Source organism: Phoca vitulina, unplaced genomic scaffold (assembly GCF_004348235.1).
Source record: "Phoca vitulina isolate PV1807 unplaced genomic scaffold, GSC_HSeal_1.0 scaffold2, whole genome shotgun sequence".
NCBI lineage: Eukaryota > Metazoa > Chordata > Mammalia > Carnivora > Phocidae > Phoca > Phoca vitulina.
The window spans coordinates 48715357-48740845 of record NW_022589705.1 but is presented as its reverse complement, the minus strand read 5'-3'; the positions used below and the strand labels follow the sequence as shown (position 1 = coordinate 48740845).

General features: G+C 45.1%; 1 protein-coding gene across 7 annotated transcripts in view; it reads left to right on the top strand.

Moving 5' to 3' along the window:
• The first annotated feature begins 2401 nt into the window (after positions 1 to 2401).
• The window catches only part of AK4 (adenylate kinase 4), a 72117-nt gene continuing 49029 nt past the window's right edge, over positions 2402 to 25489 (top strand). The window contains exons 1-2 of one of the 7 annotated variants that reach the window (XM_032427066.1): positions 2402 to 2420; positions 6980 to 7257. In XM_032427066.1, coding sequence (XP_032282957.1) covers positions 7113 to 7257 — 145 coding nt within the window. In that variant the 5' untranslated portion in view covers positions 2402 to 2420; positions 6980 to 7112. The other 6 variants (XM_032427074.1, XM_032427113.1, XM_032427092.1 and 3 more) reach the window with 6 other exon arrangements.

Genomic DNA, 25489 nt, shown 5'->3' with positions numbered 1-25489 from the left:
AAGAGGGGGTGGGAGAGGAAGAAGGAAAGAATCCCAAGCAGCCTCTGCGCTGAACATGGTGCTCAATTCCATGACCCTGAGATTGTGGCCCAAGCTGAAACCAAGAGTCAGACCCTTAACCAACGGAGCCACCCAGCTGCACCCCTAGGAGATTTTTCCTAGTCCAGGGTATGGAGAGTAGGAAGCCTTCAACCATTTACAAACTCCCAAATGAATTGTATTATACAAACACAAGCATTTTTTCCATTTCTGGGGGCTTAGCCCAAAACTCAAAGCTTGGTTTCTCTCTTCTGCTGCATTATTTCTTTCTAAGGTGATGGGCATAAAATTCCTTAGCTATTACATGAAGAGGGAGAAGGATCATGGGTTGAAATATGGGAAAATATTATCTTGCTCTATTAACTAACATTGCCGTGTGGTATATTTGAAAGTTGTCAAAGCAGTAGATCCTAAAAGTTCTCATCACAAGGAAAAATACATTTTTTGCACCTATATGAAATGATGGATGTCAGCTAAACTTATTGTGATAATCATTTTACAATATATGTAAGTCAAGATGCTCTGTATATACCTTACACTTACATAGTGCTATATGTCTGTTATAGCTCAATAAAGCTAAAAGAAAAAAATATATATATATACTATCCTGTTACAGAAGAAATAGTGTCCAGAAGAAGAGACTGCTTATCAGACTACATCTGGAATGCTTTAGGTGTTGCTGTGTATGGCACCTTAGAAGGAACATATTCATCCAAAGAATACCCAGTGTGGGAAGGGATTCTGAATCATATTATATGAATATAATCAATAAGACTTCTGTACAACATTTAGCATTGAAGACTGAGAATGTAAGAGTCAAGATAGGCTAACTTATGCTGGGATAATAACTGACCTCAAAAATCTTGGTGGCTTACAACAATGAAAATTTATTTTTTGCTCATGTTACACGTCCATTATGGTTCAGTCTTTTGTAGGGAGGTGAGGTCATCCTTACTGTGGGACCTAAACCATTTTGCTGGCCATTGTGCAAAGAGAAAGGGGACAATGGGAACCCCAGCTCTTAAAGTTTCTGCTTTCATTTGCCAAAGTAAGTCATGTGGCCACTCTTGAGATAACAGGATTGGGGGGGGGGGGCTGTTTCATGAAGGGAAATCAGAACATTTCATGGACAGAAATATAATCTACTATGTGGAAAGTCCCGTGTCATCCTCTTTGGGGATCCTCTGTGGCTCATCTAACTCCCAGGAATTTGCATAGTGCAAAATGAGATCTAGTAGATGGCACAGTAATATTCAATACATATTAGTTTTATTGTTATTATTATATTCCATTAAGAAGGTAAAATTCTTTCCATATGTTACCTATCTATAAATCTTTTGAGACTGAACAGGAGAGCTTTCTGGTATTTCTTACTTAAGCAGCAAAAAACACACTGGCATGCTAGTTTCTAGCAGGATACCACATTACTTAAGGAATGGCCGAGTAATTCAGAATATTTAGCAAGAAGCTTCCAGGTGCCTGGCTGGCTCAGCCAGTAGAGCATGTGGCTCTTGATCTCAGGATCATGAGGTCGAGTCCCACGTTGGGTGTAGAGATTGCTTAAATAAATAAACTTAAAAAAAGAGAGAAGCTCTTTAAAAAAGGGGGGGGCGCCTGGGTGTCTCAGTCATTAAGTGTCTGCCTTCGGCTCAGGTCATGGTCCCACGGTCCTGGGATCAAGCCCCACATCGGGCTCCCTGCTCGGTGGGAAGTCTGCTTCTCCCTCTCCCACTCCCCACTGCTTGTGTTCCCTCTCTTGCTGTGTCTCTGTCAAATAAATAAAAAATAAAATAAAATCTTAAAAAATAATAAATAAATAAAGAGAGAAGCTTCAGATGGGACAAGACAGCTGGTTTTTATTTTTATTTTTTTTAAAGATTTTATTTATTCATTTGAGAGAGAGAGAGAGTGTGAGAGAGGGAGAAGAAGACTCCCTGCCGAGCTGGGAGCCCAACATGGGGCTGGATCCCAGGACCCAGAGATCACGACCTGAGCCGAAGGCAGATGCTTAACCCACTGAGCCATCCAGGCGCCCCAAGACAGCTGTTTTTTAATATATGAAAGTCTATGTGAAAACAAATTACACACACAAATCACACGAGGGTAGCCCTGGTAGTAGAATAAATTTGTCTGGCAAGGCTTAATTCTTCCAAGAACCTGCCTCTAGTGCATGAAGCACTTTGCACTTTGTGGGGGTTGAAGAACCAATAATAATGAAACTTACGCTTATATAATGCGTACTACACGCCAAGCGTTGTTCCAAGCCTCTGCATATACTAACTCATGTAGGCACAACAACCCTATGAGATTGAAACTGCTCCTATTCCCATTTTTCAGGTGGAGAAAATGAAGCACAGATTAAGGAACACGTCACATGTCTGGTAAGCAGTTGAGCTGAAGACTGAACTTGTCGATCTGTCTCTAGAGTCCATCCTCTTAACCCTTGTGCTAACTTGCCCTTCCTTGCCTAGAATTTTGCTGAATCAGTTTCTCTTAAACTGGTGAGCGCATTTCTGACCTTTGTTTCTCTTCTGGGTCTTCTGTACAGCTCTCCAACAAGACACGTCTTTTAAAGGATACCTTTTTGGTTTGTCCCTGGTGACCTCTCAGACAAGTGGGGCCTGTGATCTGGGTTGGGGATCTGAGAGCCACGTTTGGGACTTGCCAGTTTGGGACTAGCCACGTTTGTGGTAGAGAGGTGGTGGTGGCAGGTGAGGACAGTTGGAACTTGACCCTAGAGTTGGCAGGCTGGCCTGTGGCCATGGTGAAGAACAGTGGGAATGCCATTCGGGAGCCAGATCAACAGCGAGCCAAGCGTCAGATCAAATGGGTCTGGCAGCAAGACCAAAACCTGGGACACAGCAATGATGTGGCTGTTGGTTGGCAGCAGGATACTGACAGATGAACTGGCAGGTTCAGGAAGGGAAGCTGTAAGTTAAAACCTGTGGAGATTCCTGAGAGGGAAGTCCTAGTGGGAAGAGCCTTTCATAAGTATCTGGCTGTTGAGGGAGCCAAACTGGTCTGCACACGGGTGACTTTAGTAGATTCCAGCTACAATTTGGTAACCTTTTATTTTTCTCATATTTATTTTAGTGTGTCCTCTTATTTATGGTTAGTGAGTTACATTCAGTTTTTTAAATAAATTATTTAAACAAACTGAGTCAATATTTCAAGAAACATGATAAGTGGATAAGAACCAAGGTGGTACAAGGTTATGGCAAAACTGTGACAGTGATACGGAAATGATGAACGCTTACTAAACAGGAGCACTGCAGTCCAGGTAAGAGAATCTGATGTAAGGGATGTGTAAAGTGAGATCAAACGTGGACTTTGCATTACCACCCAGTGAAGTTGCCCAGAGACGCCAGGGCTTGACATCGAGTGTGGGGGGGGGGGGGGGGGAGAACAGCCAACATTAACAGAGCACTTATTATGGCAAAGTGCTGTATATTTTTGAGGATAGAAAGATGAATAAAATTTGGCCCCTCCTCTTAGAGTGAGTTTACAGTTTGTCTCTAGGGGAGACAAACACATAGATATATATTACTTTGTACACTGTGATAAATATTATAAACAGATTTAAAACCCCAGGCAGGGGCACCTGGGTGGCTCAGTCATTAAGCGTCTGCCTTCGGCTCAGGTCATGATCCCAGGGTCCTGGGATTGAGCCCCACATCAGGCTCCCTGCTCAGCGGGAAGCCTGCTTCTCCCTCTCCCAACCCCCCTTCTTGTGTTCCCTCTCTCACTGTGTCTCTCTCTGTCAAATAAATAAATAAAATCTTAAAAAAAAAATAAAAAAAAATAAAATCCCAGGCAAAGGAAATAGGAAAACGTTGATTAAATGAGTATATGTGTGATAAAAATAGCTACCATTTATGGAGTATCTTCCGAGGGCCAGGGAGTCTGCGAAATACTTTGTCACATTAGCTCATTTATTCCTCACAATTAGGGAACTGAAATCATAGAAGCTAAATAATTGTCCCATGGTTAATAATAGTGATGATGTTCACCACTGAGTACTTATTATATGCCCAGCACTGTGCTGAATCCAATATGTACCTTAGCTCATTTAAGCCTCCCTACTAGCCTAAGAAATAAGTATTAGCTCCCTTTTACAGATCAGCAAACCAAGGCTCACAGAGATGAAGAGACTTGCAGAGGTGGTGAATGGTGCTGTTGCAATTTAATCCCAGGGGTGTTAAACTCCAAAACCCATTTCTTCCAGTTCTATTGCTTCCAATCAGCTGCTGGACTGTAGGAGCCTGATTTGGCTGTGCATGGCGAAGGTTCATGGAGGGCTCCTTCCAATCTCGGCTGGGTTTCTTTATTGAGTTTACCTATGTCACAACTCTTTGTTTCATAATATAAGCTCCTAAACTCCTAAAGCACTAAGTCCTACGACCACGTGAGTGGCTAATGCTGCTCCAAGAAATTATAAGGTGATGTTGGTAAACACCTTTCCAAAAAGTAGGCAAAAGAACTGGGTGATAGGGAAGGGGGGATATAGTTCATCTAGTTTGTGAGGGCTAGGAACTATTTCCTGTGGGAACTCACAGAATCAATGCTTGATGGATACAAAGGGACCTTTGGGAGTAGTAAATCCAATGTCCTCATTTTAGAAAAAGAAGAGGTTAAGGGCCAAAGTTCCCAGAGCAGGCAGAGGAACCATGAGGCCACACATCTCCCATGTGTTCAATGCAGCTCAATGCAGCAGAGCTGCAGGTTTTCAGAGTGTGGAAACCACACTTTTCAAGGGCTGATTTCCAGATTGGCAGCCTCAGCATTACCTGGGAACTTGTTAGAAATGCCCACCTTGGGGTGCCTGGGTGGCTCAGCCGTTAAGTGTCTGCCTTCGGCTCAGGTCATGATCCTGGGGTCCTGGGATCACCCTCTCACACTCTCCCTGCTTGTGTTCCCTCTCTCGCTCTCTCTCTTTGTCAAATAAATTTTTAAAAAATGCCCACCTCAGACCCACAGATTCAGAAACTGTTTGGGAGGGGGCTCAGCAAATCTGTTTTAACAAGCCCTCTGAGTGATTCTGATGCATGCTCAGGTCTGAGGAGGACTGCAACGTATCTACTATATATTACACAGCATATGGAGGGAAAGGGAGGGGAGATTTAAGTCACCCCCACATCCCCGGAAGCTCTCCTCTTTGTTCCCAGGTGAAGGGCGGAAGGGGCTCAGTGTAACAACCTCCTGATGTCTACAGCAAACTCTGAGATATTTTAGACAAGGGAATGAGCCTATTGAACAAATGATGAGCTGAGGTTGGTGGCCTGGATGTGCTCTCAGGTAGATGGAGACTAGGCGTTGTCTGGCTGGCTGTCTTTGGAGGAGGTACTGGAGGAGAGGGGCTGGGGATGTCAGGGACAGAGAGAAAGAAATACTCTGCCAGGCTCTTACTTACTGCCTGCCCCCCCCCCCCCCCCGCGCCAACAGTGCAGCCAGGACTCTAGAGGAGGCTCTTCTCCTGAAGGGACGATTTTTATCTGAGATGGGGAAATAACAGAAACTGATTTGCACGTTAGCAACGTCTCTGGCGGCTGCACTGAGGATGGACCGGCGGAAGCTAGAGACTTAAGGGCTGGCAGTTATCACACTAGCGCGAGTGGGAAATGAAGGCTGCGGGGGGTGGCTGGGTGGGTGGGAACAGATTTAAGAGAATATGGAGTGGGATACGCAGGGGAGGGGAGGGAGGAGATAGCACCCTTTGGACTTGGTGAGTTATAACTGTAGTGCCAAACATCCTGGGCCCTGAAGTCCTGAAATCAGTTCGCTCTAAGAACCTGAGCACAGGTTAGAGATCATCCCCTCCTTCCCTCTTCCCTAAGGAGCCTGGGCTTTGGAGTCAGGCAGCTGAGGGTTCAAACCTCCATCCATCTCTTTGGTTCACAGCTATAGGCCAAGCGCCTAAAACAGTGTCTGGAACATGGTATAAGCCCAATAAACATTTGCTGAATGAATGGCGATACGCCAAGCCTCCTTTCCTCATCTGTGAATACTCTATCTGGAACGGTTGTTGCGTAAGGAAATCGCCTAGCCCTGAACTTGACGCACAGTAGGCGATCAACAAGTTGTATTTTTCCTTCCCCTCAACAGTAGACGGGGTCCCCAGGCGACCGCAAGAGAAGGGTGTGTCCCTGCGCCCCCACAGCCCCCGCTGGGTGGTGGGGAGCACGTGGGCCGGGAGGGCGGGGTGGGAGCGGAGCGGCGGGAAGGGGAGGGGGCGCCGGCCGGCGACTCGCGCGGAGCCGGTCTCCTCGGCTTACGTAAGGCGCGAGTCCCGCGCGGCCGGCTGGGGCTCGGAGTGGGGGCGGGCGGAGGTGGCGCCGCCCAGCGGGATCCGGGTTGGAAGCCTCGCGGAGCGCCGCGTCCCAGCCGAGGTGTGTGTTTACTTGACTGCTTGGGGTGGAGAGGCGACCGGACTCGGGCTCCCCGCGGCGGGGAGCGCATTGGTTCACCCTCGGCGGAGGTGGGCGCTGGGCGGTCCGCGCGGGCGGCGGGCGGCGGCGACTCCGGGGGATTGACAGCCGTTGGGGAGGGGCCGCGGCGCAGACTCAGCGCTGCCCACGTGCGAGGGCCGGGGCAGGGGCTCAGCCCCCAGGCCGCCGGGTGCGTGGGGCGACGGGGCGCGCGCGTGGAGTCGCCGCCCCTCCCGGCTTCCCCCTCGGTGGAGCCTGGCGCGGGGATGCCAGGCCGCCTGGTCCCTTCCTCGAACGCCGTGGGGAGCAAAAGAGGAAGGGACCGAGGTGGGCCTGGCCGGGCGGCCCTCCGAGCCCCTGAGGTCGGCCCGGGGATTCGGGACTCGTACTGAATCGCGGCGTGGGGGCGAGGAGGGCGGGGATGGGTAGCGTGGCGCCTTTCTCCGCCTTCGAGCCGGCCCCGGCGCGGGGCTGAAGGGAGGGGTTGTCTCAAAAGTCACTCCTTCCCCCTGCAGGGGCGCCCGGCGAGTACCCGCGCGAGCGGAGAGTGTCAGAGGCAGAAGCAGCAGCAACAAAGTTCCCGGGGCTTCTCCGAGGCTGCTGTCCGGGTTGCCTGTTTGGCCGCCCCTTCCCTGCCTGGCGAAGGCAATGGCTTCCAAACTCCTGCGCGCGGTCATCCTTGGGCCGCCCGGCTCGGGCAAGGGCACCGTGTGCCAGAGGATCGCTCAGAGCTTTGGCCTCCAGCATCTCTCCAGCGGCCACTTCTTGCGGGAGAACATCAAAGCCAACACCGGTGAGGGGTGCGGGGGTGAGCCGTAGCGGGATCGGGTTGGGTCGGGTCTCCTCGGCCCCCGGGCGCCCTTCCCCCGCCCGCGTGCGGTCGTGCAGGCTCCTACGTGCCTGGGAGCATGCAAACGGTGGCCCGCGGCCGTGCGGCTTAACCGCGCCCCTGGAGGAGGCCGAGGCTCGCAGGGAGGAGGGTGGGAGGTGCATGGGGCTCCTCTCTCCGCCCGGGCTCCTCCTGTCTTGGGGAAGAGCCGGTAACCATCCAGCTAAGGGTAACCATCCAGACAGCCGAAAAACCCCGAGCTTCCCTCTCGCCCTGCTTCTTTAAGGCAAAGCCCTCTCTGCCCACACCTCCCTCGCGCCCCCAGGGAACTGGGGCGCCCCCTGCTCTCGCCGCCCACCTGTGGGAGTCGGGTCCCACTGCGCGCTGGGGAACCAGTGGCACCGCAGGGCTCGCAGCCGCGCGCTATTCCTGCCCCTCCGCGCCGCCCCGGGCCTTGGGGCAGAGCCCCGGTGGCTTTGAAAGGCCTGTCTGTCCGCGGCCGCCTTCTAAGGTAAACTCTCACCACGAACTCCCCCTCCTTCCCTGGCCCTCCTTCCCAAGCCGGGGCCTGGCCGTTAGGAGACTACGTAGTAGGAGACTCGATCTGATAAATTACATTTTAAATCCAGCTTCCCTGGAAATGGCTTCTTGAGAAAGCCTCCCTTGGCTGGCGTCGTGGATTTGGGGATGCAGATCGCCTGATTGCTTAGTCTTTCAGTAGGGCTCTTCACCCCTCTCCTTCCGTCCCACGTCCACCCCAGTTCCCGATGAATTGGCATTGAAAGGCGCGAGGTGGCAGTTTGCGCTGCTGGTACATAACCCTTCTGGGATGCATATATGTGCTCATAATTAGCAACTCCTTCATGAAAACTTGTTATTGCAAACGGGGTGCTTTAACTTCGCTGCTGCCCTCAGCGGTGTCCAGGGTGGTTATTTGCCCATCGGTGGGCTAATTATCCGGAGATCTTCATTACAGAAGCACAGATCAGTTTGCAGAGGTGGGCGGAGGACCGTGCTGAAAAACAGCGTAACAGCTAGGAATTAAGAAACCTCTCCAAGGCAGAGTTTTATTCATTATCTCTTCAGCTATTGCAAAAGCAAGATTTTATTTTGATTCTCAAAAAGACTCGGCCTCCTCCCCCCCCCCCCCCCCCCCCCCTCTCAGAAGGAAAAGTTCTGTGTACCCGGTTGCACCTTGAATTTTCTCTCACCTCAATTGGGTCTGTTTTAATTTTAATACCACATTTAGCTGCATTTTATTCTTTTTGTTTCGGAATGCAGTTTGGGGGAAGAGCTGTGTGAGAGGGGCTGTAATTGGCTCCGGTTTCTCTGAGGTAGGGAGCCAGGAGGTTTGGTGAGGGGAGGAAAGGGTGCGGTGGCTTTGAGCCCATTTCTTAGCATTCTCTATACCTGACCCGGGGGCTGGTTTCATTCTGGCATGAGGGGCTGCACCCTGTCCGTCCCAAACTGGATTAGTGCCCTTTCCATTTTTAAAGAGAATGTGATGGGAAGTAGCTTACTTCCGAACTTTCATAGAGGTTTTGAAAACTTTCCAGTTGCTGTTTTCCCTTACTCTCACTTTTTTTTTTTAAACTTTCCTTGGTTTTTGGGTTTTAGTTTCTGTTCTCTTTCATGTGCCTTCATTTTCTCCCAGAGTTTCTCCCTGCTGTAAGACTGTGACTATGAAGTGTTTAGATTTTCTTTTCCTCTTGGGAACCAAGTAGTTTTTGCATAAACCAATTTAAAAACTGTTTATCAGTGAAAGAGAAGAAAAATGGAGGGCAGCAATTTGTTTTCAAAGTGGCTTGTTTCTGGTGGACTTGGAGGGTGTTCTCAGATTTTCTCACAGAAGGTTCGAAGAGTCTTACAGGCTCAGTGCCTGGTAAATAAGAAAACATTCCACAGTATTTTTCTGTTACCTTCTGTTTGCTTTTAGCTAATTTTCTGGTAGAGAAACACAGCAGCCCCTCTGTATGTACCCCCTTTATTAAAGTTGAAGGTTTGAAGGAGATGATGAAGCATGACAAAACCCCAGGAGATAAAATGTTGGTGGGAATTTGAGTTGGAAAGTATCTCAGGCCATGTCCTCCAGCCTTGCTTCTGGCATACTCCTGTCCACACGGCTTTCCTGCACCCACTGCTTGCTGAGAAGCTGCTCGTCCTGGAAGGGGCTCCTCACTGCTTCTGGGCAGCCCTCCCTCGTCTGCCCTGGCAGAATTCATTTCTTTGCTCTGCACATAACTTGTTGATGCTGTCACATGCAGTGCAGCAAATGTCTGATTCATCCGGTACATACCTACCGAGTACCTGTTATGTGTCAGACAGTGCTCAAGGTACTGGGGGCTGTAGCACTATTTAAGATAATCATGCGCCCCTTGTTGTCCCTTCTACCTTCACCGTGTTCCAGTTCCCGATGAAGAGACTTCAGGGTCAGGGATATGGATGGCGAAGTACATTGTGCATAAAAAGAGTTCAAGTCTATGTTGGAGGCATGGGTCACGAATTCTGTCTGCTACTCAGAAGTCAGATAACCTCCAGTAATTGAGTCCATTCTGTTTAATTAGCCTCGATTTATGGTAAAAGTTTGTGTTTACTATGGATCAGATTAGCCTCAAGATAGCTGTCACCCATTGGCACTGCCTCATCTGCCTGGAGCAGTGCAGGCTGAGATTTAATCAAAGACTTTATATGAAGACCCACACCCAGGCGCCTGGGTGGCCCAGTCGTTAAGTGTCTGCCTTTGGCTCAGGTCATGATCCCAGGGTCCTGGGATCAAGCCCCACATCGGGCTCCCTGCTCAGCGGGGAGTCTGCTTCTCCCCCTCACTCTCCCTCTGTGCTTGCTTGCTCTCTCTCAAATAAATAAAATCTTTTTTTTTTTTTAAAGATTTTTATTTATTTGAGAGAGAGAGAGCATGAGAAGTGGGGGAAGGTCAGAGGAAGAGGTAGGCTTCCCGCCGAGCAGGGAGCCGGACATGGGACTCGATTCTGGGACTCCAGGATCATGACCCAAGCCAAAGGCAGTCGCTCAACCGACTGAGCCACCCAGGTGCTCTCAAATAAATAAAATCTTAAAAAAAAAAATGAAGACCAAATCAGAAACCAAATCTTTGGTCCTCTTTGGTTTTCTTTAGTACTTTGCATGAGTAAATAGAAGGGAGAGTTCTCATAGATTGCCAGGAGGGGGTCCTACACTCCGTCCTAAGGACTATTAGCTTTTCTGTGTGTGTGTGCATACATGTGTATAAGCATGTGCATGCACACACACGGCTGGCACTTAGTAGTGAGTCCTATTAAAACTCCTTATCTCTTCTGTTGAGTGATGGTGACTGAAACCTCCCTCTGAAAGGATGTGAGAATCCTGCTTTAAGGGTTGGACAAATAGTGGCATTTTAAAAAAATCACATTATTCTGTACTGGATCTACTATCTCAAGTGCAGGAAAATTGGCAGATTTCCATTTGGAAGCATCCTGGACTTGATTGGGAGAAAGGATGTTCAAGAACAAACCTGTTTCTGCTCTTAATTAATATTAACTGCAGCTCTTGCTGGGGTTTGCAGATGGGACCAGCATTTCAAATTAGACTATGGCCTGAGCCTCTTTTCTCTGAAAAGATGACCTAGTTCAGAGGGCTCATGTTTTTGTTTTTGTTTTTGTATTCTTTAAGTATAAATGTGTGTCTTTTCTTATGTAAGAGTGATAACTTCTGAGCCTTGGAGGATAGAAAGGTTGTATTCGAGAGACTTGACAGAGTTGAACAAGGTATCTAAAACAACTTTTAATAGTTAACCTTTGTGTAGATTATAGAGTGTCTTGGCTTATAGGATTTCTAGAATAGTCTCTGTTCTTTTTTTTTTTTTTTCCTAGCTTGGTAAGACCCTGGGTATAGCCCAGGTCAAGGTGATGAGGGAGCAGAAGGCTGGCTGAAGACAAAGCATAACCTGACACCCTGCAACCTCCCCCACACCCCCCCCACTCCTGGGTGGGACATGTGTGACATTCTTCCGGGAATCTCCCAGCTGTCTTCATGTTAATACCTTGCTAGAGGGGAAAACAACCTTAACTTGACAATGGCATGGCCTCTGGTATCTTGTAGGTGTCTTGTAGGTGGGTCCTCTTTACCATATGAAAGTTCTTTTGAAACCTCCCTTTTCCTTACTTCCCCCAACTCCTGAGAGTATATAATCCCCACTCCTCAAGCTCCAGGTGCAGCAGCTCTTTCTGCCCACAGGTCCTGTCCCAGTGCTTTAATAAACCACCATTTTGCACCAAAGACGACTCCTTTCTTGGTCTTCCGATCCAGACCTCACCCCCCCCCCCCCCAAACCTCACTTACATTCCAAAACCACATCAAAGGGTCTGACCAGTTTGGGGCATCTCTCGATTCCACAGGTCCACTCTACAACATCTTACTTTTTCTGGTTTCTTTGTCTGAGGGTTTTCATGGGTGTTGGAAGAGAACTATTTGTGACTTTTTTTTTTTTTTTTTGAGATTTTATTTATTTGAGAGCATGAGCAGGGAAGAGGGGCAGAGGGAGAAACAGACTCCCGCTGGGCAGGGAGCCCGACTGGACTTGGGGGCTCCATCCCAGGACCCTGGGATCAGAACCTGAGCCGAAGGCAGCCGCTTAACCGACTGAGCCACCCAGGCGCCCCAGGAACTATTTGTGACTTGAATAAGGTGTCCCCTAACAGTATGTCTGCTTTGGCCACATGCACAGCTGAATCTGAGCATTCTTCCAGTGTGGTCTTTTTTTTTTTAAGATTATTTATTTGAAAGGAGAGAGTGCAGGAGCATGATGGGGGGAGGGGGAGAAGGAGAAGCAGACTCCCCTGGGGCTTGATCCCAGGACTCTGAGATCATGGCCTGAACCAAAGGCAGACACTTAACCAACTAAACCACCCGGGTGCCCCCAGTGTGGTCATCAAAAAGGAGCTTTTTCTAGCCTAGATTGGAGTTCTGCCTTGTAGAAAATTTGGAAAATGTGAATTGGATTGGATTTTATTTTAAGGGCACTGGAAAGCTATTGAAGGTTTTAATTAGGATACTAACATGAATGGATTTACTTTCTAAAAGTTGACCTTTGGGATGCTGTGTGAAGTGACTCCAGTTAAGCAAGAGTGGTACCAGTAAGACCAGTATAGGTGAGGAGAGTGGACCATGGCTTGGGTTGGGCAGTAGTGGCGAAGGTAGAGAGAAATGAAGGGCTTTAGGATGTGTATGAAGGCCAGGTCGACTGGACAGAATGAGTTGGTTGTGAGGGGTGATGGAGAGAAAGCAGCCCACAATCAGTCCTAGAATTTTGGCCTGAGCACCTTAGGTGAATTTGCCTTAAGGGTTGAACTGGAGCATGCCTAACCAATCTGGTGTGAAACATTGGGTTACTTGCTGTTTAGTAATGATCTTACGAACGTCACTGTAGGTAAATCATGGGGCAAATATACTTTCCATGGCATAGGTTACTAGAAATAAAACGACGTACCAGAGTAGTTTTTAAACTGTAGAAGAAGGGAATTTTAAACTTAGCTTACAAATATCCAAAGTCTTGGTATAAAAGTTGATAATAGATTCTAATTTGTTCATGTACTTTTTTGCTTATTAAATGTTTTATGTCTAAGTATAGACATAGATATGCATACATTGATACATATGTATTTAAACTCTTTTCCTTGTTTTTCTGATTATAAAAATAGCATATGTAAGTTATCAGAGGTTTAGAAAACCAAGAAAAATAAATAAGACAAACACTTGTAATTCCACTAACTGGAAGGAAAAAATACTGTTAATACTTTTATATACAGTATATCCTCCCAGGCTGATTTTCAAGAATATACTAATGGGGCGCCTGGGTGGCTCAGTTGGTTAAGCGCCTGACTCTTGATTCGGCTCAGGTCATGATCTCAGGGTCATGAGATTGAGCCCCGTGTTGGCTCTGCACTGAGAGTGCAGCCTGCTTAAGATTTTCTCTCTTCCTCTCCCCCGTCTCCTCTACGCTGTCTGTCTCAAAAAAAAAAAAAAAAAAAGATACTATGTATTACTGTTTTGAAAATTGCTTGCTTTACTTTTACAGCATATCATTTAATATTTTCCAGTGCCATTACAGTCTGTTCTTTAATGTGAGTTTAATGCCCCTGTGCCATTTCAGTATAATTTTTACCCATCTTTGATTTTTCAAGAAGGTAATACATGTAGATGGTAAAATTTTCTTTTTTTCTAAAGATTTATTTATTTGAGAGAGTGCGCACACAAGCTGGTGGCGGGGGGTGGGGGGGGAGGAATAGAGGGGGAGGGAGAGAATCCTCAAGCAGATGTCCCGCTGAGCATTGAGTCCAACGTGGAGCTGGATCCCAAGACCCTGAGATCATGACCTGAGCTGAGATCGAGTCAGACCCTTAACTGACTGAGCCATCCAGGCGCCCCGAGGGTAAAATTCTCAAATTAATACACTAGGAATGGTGTGGAAAGTCTCTTCCCCTTCCTTGACCCTCTTTCCCCAGTTACTCTGTACAGGGATACCTACTAGTTACTTTTCCTGGATGTTCATCCAGAGAATTTGCATACATATATATAGTATATATAGGCAAAGCAGTAGCCTCTTTTTTAAAAGGTACAAATTTATACTTTGTTTTCACGTCTTTGTTTAAACTTAGCAGTATAGCTTAGATGTTGGTTTCTACTAGCAGGTATCAGTGTACCTCATTCTTTTTTTTTTTTTTTTTTTAAAGATTTTATTTATTTATTTGACAGAGAGAGAGAGAGCGAGAGCAGGAACACAAGCACGGGGAGTGGGAGAGGGAGAAGCAGGCTTCCCGCCGAGCAGGGAGCCCGATGCGGGACTCGATCCCAGGACCCTGGGACCACGACCCAAGCCGAAGGCAGACGCTTAACGACTGAGCCACCCAGGCGCCCAGTGTACCTCATTCTTTTGGAAAATTGCCACATACTCTTGTTGTACAGCTGTACCATAGTTTTTCTAACCAGCTGTTCTCTAGACATTTTGGTCTCACATTTAAAACTCATTGAGAACTCCATAGAGCCTTTGATATGGGTTATACTTACAGATATTAACTATATTAGAAGTTAAAACTGAGAGATTTAAAAAATATTTATGAACTCATTGAAAGTTACAATAATAAGCCCATTACTTATTAGCATATTTGTATGAAAAATAACTTTTCCAAAACAAAATCTGAGAAGAGTAATGTTGTTTTCACATATTCAGAAATCTCTTCAATGTCTTGCTTTGTAAAAGAAAGCTGGATTTTTTTTTAAGCTTTATTTTGAGAGAGAGAGAGAGTGTGAGCGAGGGGGAGGGAGAGAATCTCAAGCAGACTCCCCACTGAGCGTGAGCCCCCACATGGGGCTCGATCTCACAACCCTGAGATCACAACCTGAGCTGAAACCAAGAGTCGGTTGCTCAATTGACTGAGCCACCCAGGCGTTCTGAAAGCTGGATTCTTATATCTGCTTCTTAATTCAGTTCATATGCTATGTTGTTTTGGTTAAAGTATTGAAAGAATATTTGGCTTCACACGGATGTGTAGTTAGAGAAAGAGGGAACTCACCCCTGAAAGAGTGGGTGTTCGTGGACCCTTGGGGTCCTTGGACCACATTTAGAGAACTGCTGATTTAACTAGTCTTCTGTTGATAGTATTTAGGTTACTTACAGTCTTTTTTTTAAAAGATTTTATTTATTTATTTGACAGAGTGAGAGAGCACAAGCAGGGGGAATAGTAGAGGGAGAGGGAGAAGCAGGCTCCTCGCTGAGCCAGGAGCCCGATGTGGGGCTCGATCCCAGGACCCTGGGATCATGACCTGAGCTGAAGGCAGACGCTTAACCATCTGAGCCACCCAGGCGCCCCTATTTACAGTCTTTTGGTATACAAAGCATGCTTCCCTGAACATCCTAGTAAATAGGTCTTTTCAACAGATGTGTAAGTACCAAGCAGTGTTGGCTTGTGGAATACAAAGAAGTGAGACTAGGTCTATTTCCTGAAGGAGCTTCTGAGTTGTTAGGTAGAGGCAGGCAAACCAGGAGAAAGTAATGGAGACTGAAAGATGTGCCTGTGTAGGTCCTGTAGCACATGGGGAAGTGTGGCCAACCCAGCACTGAGGAGGTGGTGGGATTAAGGAAGGCTTTCTAGAGATGACTGCTGAGCTGAGTTTTGACAGATGAGTCCAACTACCAGGTGGAGAGATGGGATGGTCATTGCCACCACATAACTGAACGCCTTCTAGAGCTTGTTTGTGGTCCACAAGAGATCATTGCTTTTGTGGCTTCATCACATCTTTTATGGTATCATTTTAGTCTTTATTCACCTCTTATTATACTGTCAAAGGAAAGGGTTTTTATACCTTCTCCATATTACCTTTTCCAGCTTTCATTACTTGGGCTTACCTTTAAGATACACACGCATATAGCCACATCATAGTTTATGAAACTTTTAAACTTCTGGTTCAAACGTCCTAGAACTCAAGTGATGGCACCTGATCATGAAAGTAGTAAATTGGGTACCAGACTATTAACTACAAATCCACCCGTTATAACAGACATACTGAGTTGCCTAGTTCCCTTGAAATCTACCAAGTAAATTGTTAAATGGTATTGTATTAGGCTAGTGTGCTCTTTAACACTCTGTGTAATCCATGTTGTAAGAAGATTTAAGGACTTGGAAATTGTGTTTCTTAGTATTCTTTTACAGTGGGTCAGATAGCTTGACCATGTATTGTCTTTCAGCAAACTAGATTGTTTTTTTAAAGCATGAGCAGGTGGTAGAGGCTTTGAATTACTCTGTGCCTCTCCCCACCCCACCCTCCTCACTTTAGTGTTTAGTTCTCAAGTTGGCCTTTAAGACATGGTACAAAAGGTCTCATTTGTACAGTTTCATGATCATGAAGTGCAATTAGATGGCTGATGTTATATTTTAACAGTCTCATGTCCAAGTTCCAAGAGTTCTTGTACTAGTTAGACGACAGGCCTGGCAGCAAGCATCCCTTATTTAGCCGGAGAGGCTGATAGTATTGAAATAATGCAAAGTCACTCCTGCTCATCAAATTCCCAAGAGGCTAGAAATTAATTATTTTCTGTTCTTCAGCACTTTCTTATTGACCAGCAGCCTGTGACTTTGGCACTTCGTAATTCCTGTGACTCGGTCATCCTAACTAACGTTTGCAGTGGGTCAAGCATGTGCTCTCTTTGTATGGATTCGCCCACTACATTGCCCTCTAGTTTACACACAGATCCACAGAGCACTTGTTACTCCATCATTTTACAAATGAAGAAATGGCCTCAGAGAGGTTGCTTTACTAGCCTTAGGTCAAATAGCTAGTTAAATAGAGAAGCTAGTATTCAAACTTGGGACTCCATAGGTAGGGTTAAAGTTCCCATTAGGTCATGTAGGTACTCCAGTACCTAGTGAAATACCCCCTTCCTGCCTTATAAACAGCACGCTGGGTCAGCAGATTGCAGCTAGCTGTCCACAAGTACACCGAGATTCAGAAGGTTCTTTAAGGGTAGGCTAGAGGTATGTGGTTTGTTGTTGTTCTGTTCCTCAAACATTTTTATTTAAAATCTAAATAAGGAAACACTGACTTCCTCCCTCCCCCCAAAAGAACTCCAAAGGGTCTAAAATAGAAACTTGACGCAATTGTGAGGAGGTAGAAATTGCCTTTCAATGTAATTGTTAAGACTTCTGGAATAATACCTGAACCTGCTGTTTCATTAGTCATTTGGCAGATGTTTCTATGCCTGCATTAGGTATGAGTAGGCATGCAGAAGTACCCTTGAGGCACTTACTGACTTGGGTTCAAGTTCTAGGTTTCACATGATGTTCCCATGAGTCATGGTGGGATGTGTGTGTGGGTGAAGAGTTGAGGTCATGGACAAGGTGGGGAGGGTATTGTTTAGGTGTGCCTTTCTCCTGGAATGCCTTTCACACTTAATCTCTGTTTTCTTTTTAAGATTTTATTTATTTATTTGACAGAGAGAGCGAGAGAGGGAACACAAGCAGGGGGAGTGGGAGAGGGAGAAGCAGGCTTCCCGCCAAGCAGGGAGCCCGATGTGGGACTTGATCCCAGGACCCTGGGATCATGACCTGAGCCAAAGGCAGACGCTTAACGACTGAGCCACCCAGGCGCCCTAATCTCTCAGTTTTCAATCTCATTGCTTACATGAAGATTTTCCACAGCTGTTGCAGCTACACATCGTTTTCTTCCCTGAAATTTCTCTTATACCCGTCTGTACCTCTAATACGGCATTCATTATCACCTCCCTGTCAGGTGATCTATTTTGTAACATCAGTTATAGTCTCTCAGCACCTGAATAGTAAACTCCTTTATGTCAGTTCAGCTCAACAAATGTTTTGATAGCCTATTAAGGCAGGAGGGGAGATGTACTATAAACAAGGGAAAGATAATCAAGGTAACCTTATATACATTATGCCTTATATCCTGTATAAGTACTACCAAAAAATTACGGTAGTGCAGTGATGGAGAGTGACTGGGAAGACCACTTTAGCCTGTGAGGTCGGAGAAGGCCTCTCTGAGGAGATGATATTTAAGCTGAGCCCTGAGAAGGGGTAGGAGCCAGGTGTGTGAAGATTTGGGAGCAGACGGAACGGCACATGGAGAGACCTCATGAAGGGGTGAGCCTTTTTCATGGAGGACAGGAGGCAGGTGTTTCTGGAGCATTGTGAGTGAGGAGGAGATGGTAGAAGGGAAATTGCAAGGGTTGCATAGGCCTTGAGGCATGATCAGGAGTTTGGGCTTCCGGGGCAACTGGATGAGAAGTGACTGGGGTTTTGTTGTTATTGTTACTAGTTTTTATGTATAATAGCTCTACTGAGAGATAACTTGTATACAGGAACATTTCTCCTTATAAAGCATATAAACCAGTGGTTTTTTGTATACTTACAGAATCCTGCAATCATCACATCACCACTGTCTAATTGGAGAACATTTTCATTACCCCAGAAAGAAACCCTGCACCCATTAGTAGTGGCTCCCTTCTACCCCCCCACCCCAGCCCTTGGTAATCACTAATTTACTTTCTATTTGTATGGATTTGCCTTCTCTGGATATTTCATGTAAATGGGCTCATACAAGATGTGACTTTGTATCTGGCTTCTTTCACTAAGCACGTTTTCAAGATTAAACTGTGTTCAGCTGTGTAGTTATGCATCTACTTCATTTCTTTTTATTACCAGATAATATCCTATTGTATGGATATACCACATTTTGTTTCTTCATTAGTTGATGGACACTTGGGTTGTTAACTGCTATGAACATTAGTATGAAAGTTTTTTTTTTTAAGATTTTATTTATTTATTTGAGAGAGAGAGCGAGCACATGAGAGAGGGGAGGGTCAGAGGGAGAAGCAGACTCCCCGCCGAGCAGGGAGCCGGATTCGGGACTCGATCCTGGGACTCCAGGATCGTGACTTGAGCTGAAGGCAGTTGCCCAACCAACTGAGCCACCCAGGCGCCCCAAGTATACAAGTTTTTGTGTGCATATATGTTTTCCTCTCTCTCGGGTATAGATACATACCTAGGAGTGGAGTTTCTGAATCACAAGGTAACACCATGTCTCACATCTCGAGGAACTGCCAGCAGTCGTCCAAAGCAGCTCAACCGTTTTATATTCGAACAGTGAATGAGGGTTCCCGTGTCTTTACATTATGTCTTTTCGATTTTCACCACCCTTCTGGGTGTGAAGTGGTATCTCATTGTGATTTTGATTTACATTTCCCTAAGGACTAATGATAGTGAACATCTTCTCATGTGCTCTTGACCATTTGTATATCTTCTTTGGAGAATGTCTATTCAGATCTTTTGCCCATTTGCAGGTGGGCTCATTTGTTCCTTCATTGTTGAGTTCTTTATGTATTCTGGATACAGGTCCCTTAATTAGATAATGATTTGCAGACATTTTCTTCCATTATCTGGGTTGTCTTTTTACCTTTCTTGATGTTATCCTTAGAAGCACACAAGTTTTGGAGCGCCTGGGTGGCTCAGTCGTTAAGCGTCCACCTACGGCTCAGGTCATGATCCCAGGGTCCTGGGATCAAGCCCTGCATTGGGCTCCCTGCTCAGTGGGGAGCCTCCTTCTTCCACTCCCTCTGCTTGTGTTCCCTCTCTTGCTGTGTCTTTCTCTGTCAAATAAATAAATAAATAAAATCTTCAAAAAAATAAAAAGCACACAAGTTTTTAAATTTGATGAAGTCCAGTTTATCTGTTTTGTTTTTTTTTTCCCTTTGTTGCTTGGGGTTTTTCGTGTCATTGCCTCATCCAAGGTAAAGCCCTTGTTTTTAAATATGGGACTGACACTCTGATTCACATTTAAATAGATCATTCAGGCTATTTAGAAACTGGATTGGAGGGGCACCTGGGTGGCTCAGTCGTTAAGCACCTGCCTTCGGCTCAGGTCATGGTCCCAGGGTCCTGGGATCGAGCCCCGCATCGGGCTTCCTGCTCCGCAGGAAGCCTGCTTCTCCCTCTCCCACTCCCCCTGCTTGTGTTCCCTCTCTCGCTGTGTCTCTCTCTGTCAAATAAATAAAATCTTAAAAAAAAAAAAAAGAAACTGGATTGGAAGGTTCTAGAGTGAAAGTAGGAAAAACAGACTTTTAACTTCAGTAAGTACTTGTTAAATCAGTGTATTCCAATAGCATCCTGTTAATAGGAATAAAAAGTGGTCTCTACGTTTAAGGAATTGATAAGGTAAAACATACACCCAAATAATTGTTTTATATGGCAGATTATACTGAGTGCTATTAAAAAAAAGAATGAATTTTTTTTTAAAATAGGAACACTGAAGTTACTTGTTATGAAGTTACTGAATTCTTTTTGTATCTCCAATGTCTCACATACAGTTAATGCTTAATAGTTGTTTGATATACTTCTGGATAAACAAATCAGTGAAAGCTGAGGGAGAGATGGCGTTAGAACCGAGCCTTGAAGGATGGGCAGAAGTACTGGCAGGTAGAAAAGTGGGAGCAGGGTGTTATTGTTGGAGGGATCATCTCTGAGAGGAGGCGATTGAAATTAAGGGTGTTTTGATTGAAACCTAGAGGTGGAAGAATTATATAGGCATGGGAATTGGAATTGTCCTTTGGGGCTTACATATAATTCCAGATTGAGTTTATAAATAGGAAGGTGGTGGGGAGTTGGTGCCTTCCTCAAACTCCTTTAGTGGCACGATTGTTGTTTTTCATATCGAAGTGTGGTGTGGATCATAGTGGAGAGAAAGTGGAACATACCTAAGATGGTGTCACAACAGTTTAGATCAGGTACAGGGTAGAAGTAATGGAAATGGGGGGATTTGGGAGAAGCTGACGTCGTGACAGGAGCACCTAATAGGATTGATTGTCTGTACGTGCGAATGGTGGGAATGGCAGAGCCAAAGGCAACCCTTCGAAGGGTTAACGAAGGAGGGCAGTCCAGGGTTGGGGATGATGACAAGTTTAACATACCTGCAGGAAGTTCCAGGTGGAAGTTCTCTAGTGGGTTTTGGCATAGTAAGTGATCGGCACCAGCAGTTGGCTGTGAGGCAGAGGAAATAAAGTTGGGCTTTGGAGTCGGTCATACCTGTGGCTCCACCTTACTGGCTTGGTCGACTTTGGGGGACGTTAATTAACTTGATTTGCTCCTTTGTAAGAACCCCCACTTCACAGGGCTATTGGGAGGATCAGACGGGGTCATCTGTGTAAAATGTCTGGCAAGTAGGAAGGTTCTCTCTGGTTTGTTTGCTTCTTCCCTGGAGTCATAATACTTTGATTTCATTGAAAATCTTCCTCAGTAAATGTGGTGCTTTGAATGGAATCACTAGTATAATCCAGTGGGGTTTAGGCAATATATAGGGTGTGTGTGTGTATGTGTGTGTACATGTATGTGTGTGTACATGTATGTGTGCGTATGTGTACCCACTCAACCACGCAGCAGAAGCTACAAGAAGCTACAGTGAGTTTTTAAAAGACTCAGTTTTTATTTTATTTATTTTATTTAAAAGATTTTATTTACTTGAGAGTGAGAGAGAGAGAGCACAAGTGGGGTGAGGGGCAGAGGGAGAAGCAGACTCCCCCCTGAGCAGGGAGCCTGACATATGGGGCTCGATCCCGGGACTGTGGGATCATGACCCAAGCCAAAGGCAGATGCCCAGCTGACTGAGCCACCCAGGCACCCCAAAAACTCACTGTTTTTAAACTATTAATTGTGTCCTCCTCCTATTTTTTTTTTTTTAACTTGTCTTGTTCCCATTCTTGTGCAAACAAAAATACTTACTTACACTAAAGTTATGTGTGTACCTCTTTTGGAAGACTCCCAAAATTGATTTTTAGAAATCCTGTCATCATTGGGCACACCTGGGTGCTGCTGATGCATTTGATTCAACTTTTGGTTTGCTTTGTTTTCCTAAATTCTAATTCAGCTGCTTCTGTATTTTTTCTTCTGCAGGATTTCTGTAGATCTTGGTAAGAATAGCCGATGTAGTTTGTGGGAGAATGATAAAATATTGATTGCATATATGAATACAGCTTCCTAATTTTCTTAAATGGTAACTATAAATACTGTCTCAGGACACCATTTAGTTTTTCCATGAGGGAGATTGATTTTTAACTTGCGTTATTTCGGTGGCTTAGTTTTAAAAAAAATCAAGAATCTAGCTTGGAATACAATGAAAGTGCAAGACCTCCTTCCCGTTGAGCTCAGAGTTTTGTTTTAGTTTTCTAGGGTTTTTAGGAACTAAACACTATGCATAACAATGAACGTGTTAAGTTTAATTATTTGTTCCATTTCTTAAAGTCTTAGAATTGGAAGGGATTTGAGTCCTTCTGTCCAAGTGGCCATTCTGTGCTGGGTCCCTTCTACCGCAGCTGACAGCCAGCTCACCTCCTCTGGAGGCAAGCTTTTTCATTGCTGGACAGGTCTAATTGTTGGAAGATTTTTTTCTTTATACTGAGATGAAAGCCAGTCCTTGAAACTGCCATCCATAAACTGTCGTCCACTTGTCCAACTTCAGTCTTTTGGTGTCACACACATTAAATCCACTAACTCTGCAGATAATTGAAAATAGTTGCAAGGAGCCACTTCCCTGACTGAGGTTGTCTTTTTCACCACCCTCAAAAGAATAGCCCTCGTTCCCTCAACCATTCTTCCCATGATAACTTTTCTAGGTTCTTTTCAGCCTGGTTTCATTGTGACCCTTTTAAACTGTGATGACCTCCATCACTACAACTGGCCAAATACGGTAGGACCATTGTAGCTGTCATGGCTGTACTTCTAAATTCTACTCTCTTACTAAATGAACACATTATTAGGGAGTATTTCTGAACATCGTCCTGCGATGCCCACTGTAGCTCAATTAGCCTTGTAAAGCCCACAGTATGTGAGGCTATCTCCGAACCTAAGCATAGACACTAGCTACTCTAGGCTACTCAAATCTGTACTCATGTCCTTTGAGTGAGAGGTCTGATCTTCTGTCTCCCCCTTGGTTCATTCTGAGGATTAGGATGGCTTAAAGTATTAGGGACAAATTAGAAAAATTCTGCGAGTTTGGTGGAACGACCACTTAGCCTAAATATTGTAGGACATCGATAAATGTGATGAACAAATCATAACTAAATTTGCCCAGGTTGTCATTAATTATAGTTTATTTGAATAGTTTTCATATATTATTTATTTCCTAAAATCCTAGGACTATATGATTTTATGCCAAATGCCTTTGTTGATGCAAAACCCTGAGAGGTGGTGTTTGTCTTTAAGAGTGTGGGCTCTGAGCTACATAGCTGGCTGGGTTTGGAATCTGACTTGGCGACCCTTGCTCCACAATCTTGGACAAAGTAGCTAACTTTTTGTGTTTACTCATTTATAAATGAGAGTAATGGTGGGGCTACCTCACAGGATTTCCTCGTGAGTATTAAGTTAATATGTGTTGGCAGGACTGAAGCTATGGTGAGGTGAGTGAAGCACTGTCCTCGAGTGAAAAATTTAAGGGGGTGCCCCAAAGATTCAGTAAGAGAAGTGGTAGTTTAATGCAACAAAAGGAACAAAATAAAAAATTTTTAAATAAAGACCAGACCTGACAGATTGAGGCAGGATTGAAATGGGTGAGAGTGAGTTGGATAAATGAGTTGGATTGATTTTCATGGTGGATTTTTTTTGCACTAATTTTGATACTTGAAAATATGGCACTAAAATATTAGTTATCTTGATTACCGGAGTTTGGTTTTTTGTTGCCCTCTTCAGTTGTTTTCCCCAAGGTGAGTGCCTCACCCATCTGATCCTAGTTGCAGGCCAGTGTGATATTTGTTGTTAATAGTTGATTGCAGTGATGTTAGTTTTGTAGAGGAAATGCATTTAAGAGCCTTATGGAAGAATTTTTTTTCCCCCCAGCTTAGATAATTCTGTTAGGTTGTCTCAGAATGCCAGTTCAAATCTCCCAGTGAAGGTCAGTTTTAGGTTTTGAATGTCATGTTACAAACACTGCTGGAGCTCAAACCCTGGAGAATAAAAAATGCGTGCACTTAGCTTATGTCTAGAGGAATCTAGCCAGGCCAAAAAGCATTGAAACATTGCATTTCCTTAATGGCCAGGATTGTGAAAGACAGCCACAGATGGTTGGCTGTGCCGTAGCTGGAACTGCTGTTAGGCGGCTCGAGATGTTCTAAGTGGCAGAAGCCAGGAACCCATTGCAGGGTGGGAAGTGGTGTTTCTAGAAGTTAAATTAAGAAGATAGAATCGTTCTGAAATCCTGTTTCTGCTCTAGTTTGCCTTTGGTTGTATAGACCTGATTATAAACATGTTTTGGAAATCTGTTTCATAGTTACTGGCCAGTGAAAGGCAAAAAGAAGTTGCAGGATCAATTTGTAAAGCTTTGTTCTTGACAGTTGAAGTGTTACGCAAGGCAAGGCAGCTGTATGTTAGGACATGATCCCTATTAAAGTGCCTGCCTGCTTGCTTGCTTGCTTTTTTCCTTCCTTCCTACCTTCCTTCCTTCCTTTTGTCTTTCTTCTTTTCTTTCTTTTTTTTTTTGTTTTTTTAAGATTTTAGTTATTTATTTGACAGAGAGAGAGAGATAGTGAGAGCAGGAACACAAGCAGGGGGAGTGGGAGAGGGAGAAGCAGGTCTCCTGCCGAGCAGGGAGCCCGATGTGGGACTCGATTCCAGGACCCTGGGATCATGACCTGAGCCGACGGCAGACGCTTAATGACTAAGCCACCCAGGCGCCCCTGTCTTTTTTCTTTTTGATACAGATTCATCTCATGTTGCTTTTTACACAAAGTAGTAGTAGTTGCTCTTAAAAGGTCACATAAACTGAATCTGGCCAATATTTTGCATAAAATATGTGGAACTAAATAATAGTTTTTATTATTACGATAATAATAGTTTTGGTTATTATCATTATAGCACTTACCCCTGGCTTTGGTTAGGTTTAAATTTATCTCAAGATTTTATCATTTTGATTTGAGTTTGCAAAGCAGTGGAATCCACTGATATACTTGAGGAGGGGACGGAGTTTCAAACTTTATTTCAAGCCAGACATTGCTGCCTTGCTTGGCGGAGCCGCTCTGCCGCGGGAGTCTGGTCATTTTCAGAGGCGCCAGGTATCTTCTGGCTTTGCATAAAAAAAAAATAAAAAAAAAAAGACTTAGAAAATTCTTGTCTCAAAAGAATGTATGTCACCTTTATGCCGATTCTTAGAGAACAGCTGTGGTAGCTGCTTTGTTGTCCTTTTCATTTGGCAGGTGGAGAAAGTGGGAAAGTTTTAAATTGAGTTCTAAAATTAGTATGTCTGGTGGAGCATTCACTTTCATGTATATGCTGCTTGGAATAATATGGTGAGCGGAAGAAGATGTAGAGACTTGACAGTAGACTCAGGGGTTGAAACCGAGCGGCCAGTACATTGGTGGCTGTTTGATTTATGAGGCAAACATCCTCAGATGTCTAGGAACTTATACTTGGAATAGAGGCAGCTGTGGGAGTCAGTCATCCTACACTGACAGTGATCCCTTGGTGTAATGGGCAGAGTTTACTGTTTCCTGTTGGGTAATTTACTGATGCAGGCTGGCAGGGTCCGAGGGTCCTTGACTTTGCGCAGGATGGAAATCAAGCACGAGCCCAGAGGAAGTGAGAGCAGAGTTTATTGAAGATACAGAGAGAGGGCAGATACAGACAGAGTGTCTGGGAGACTCAGAAAGGAGAGTCTT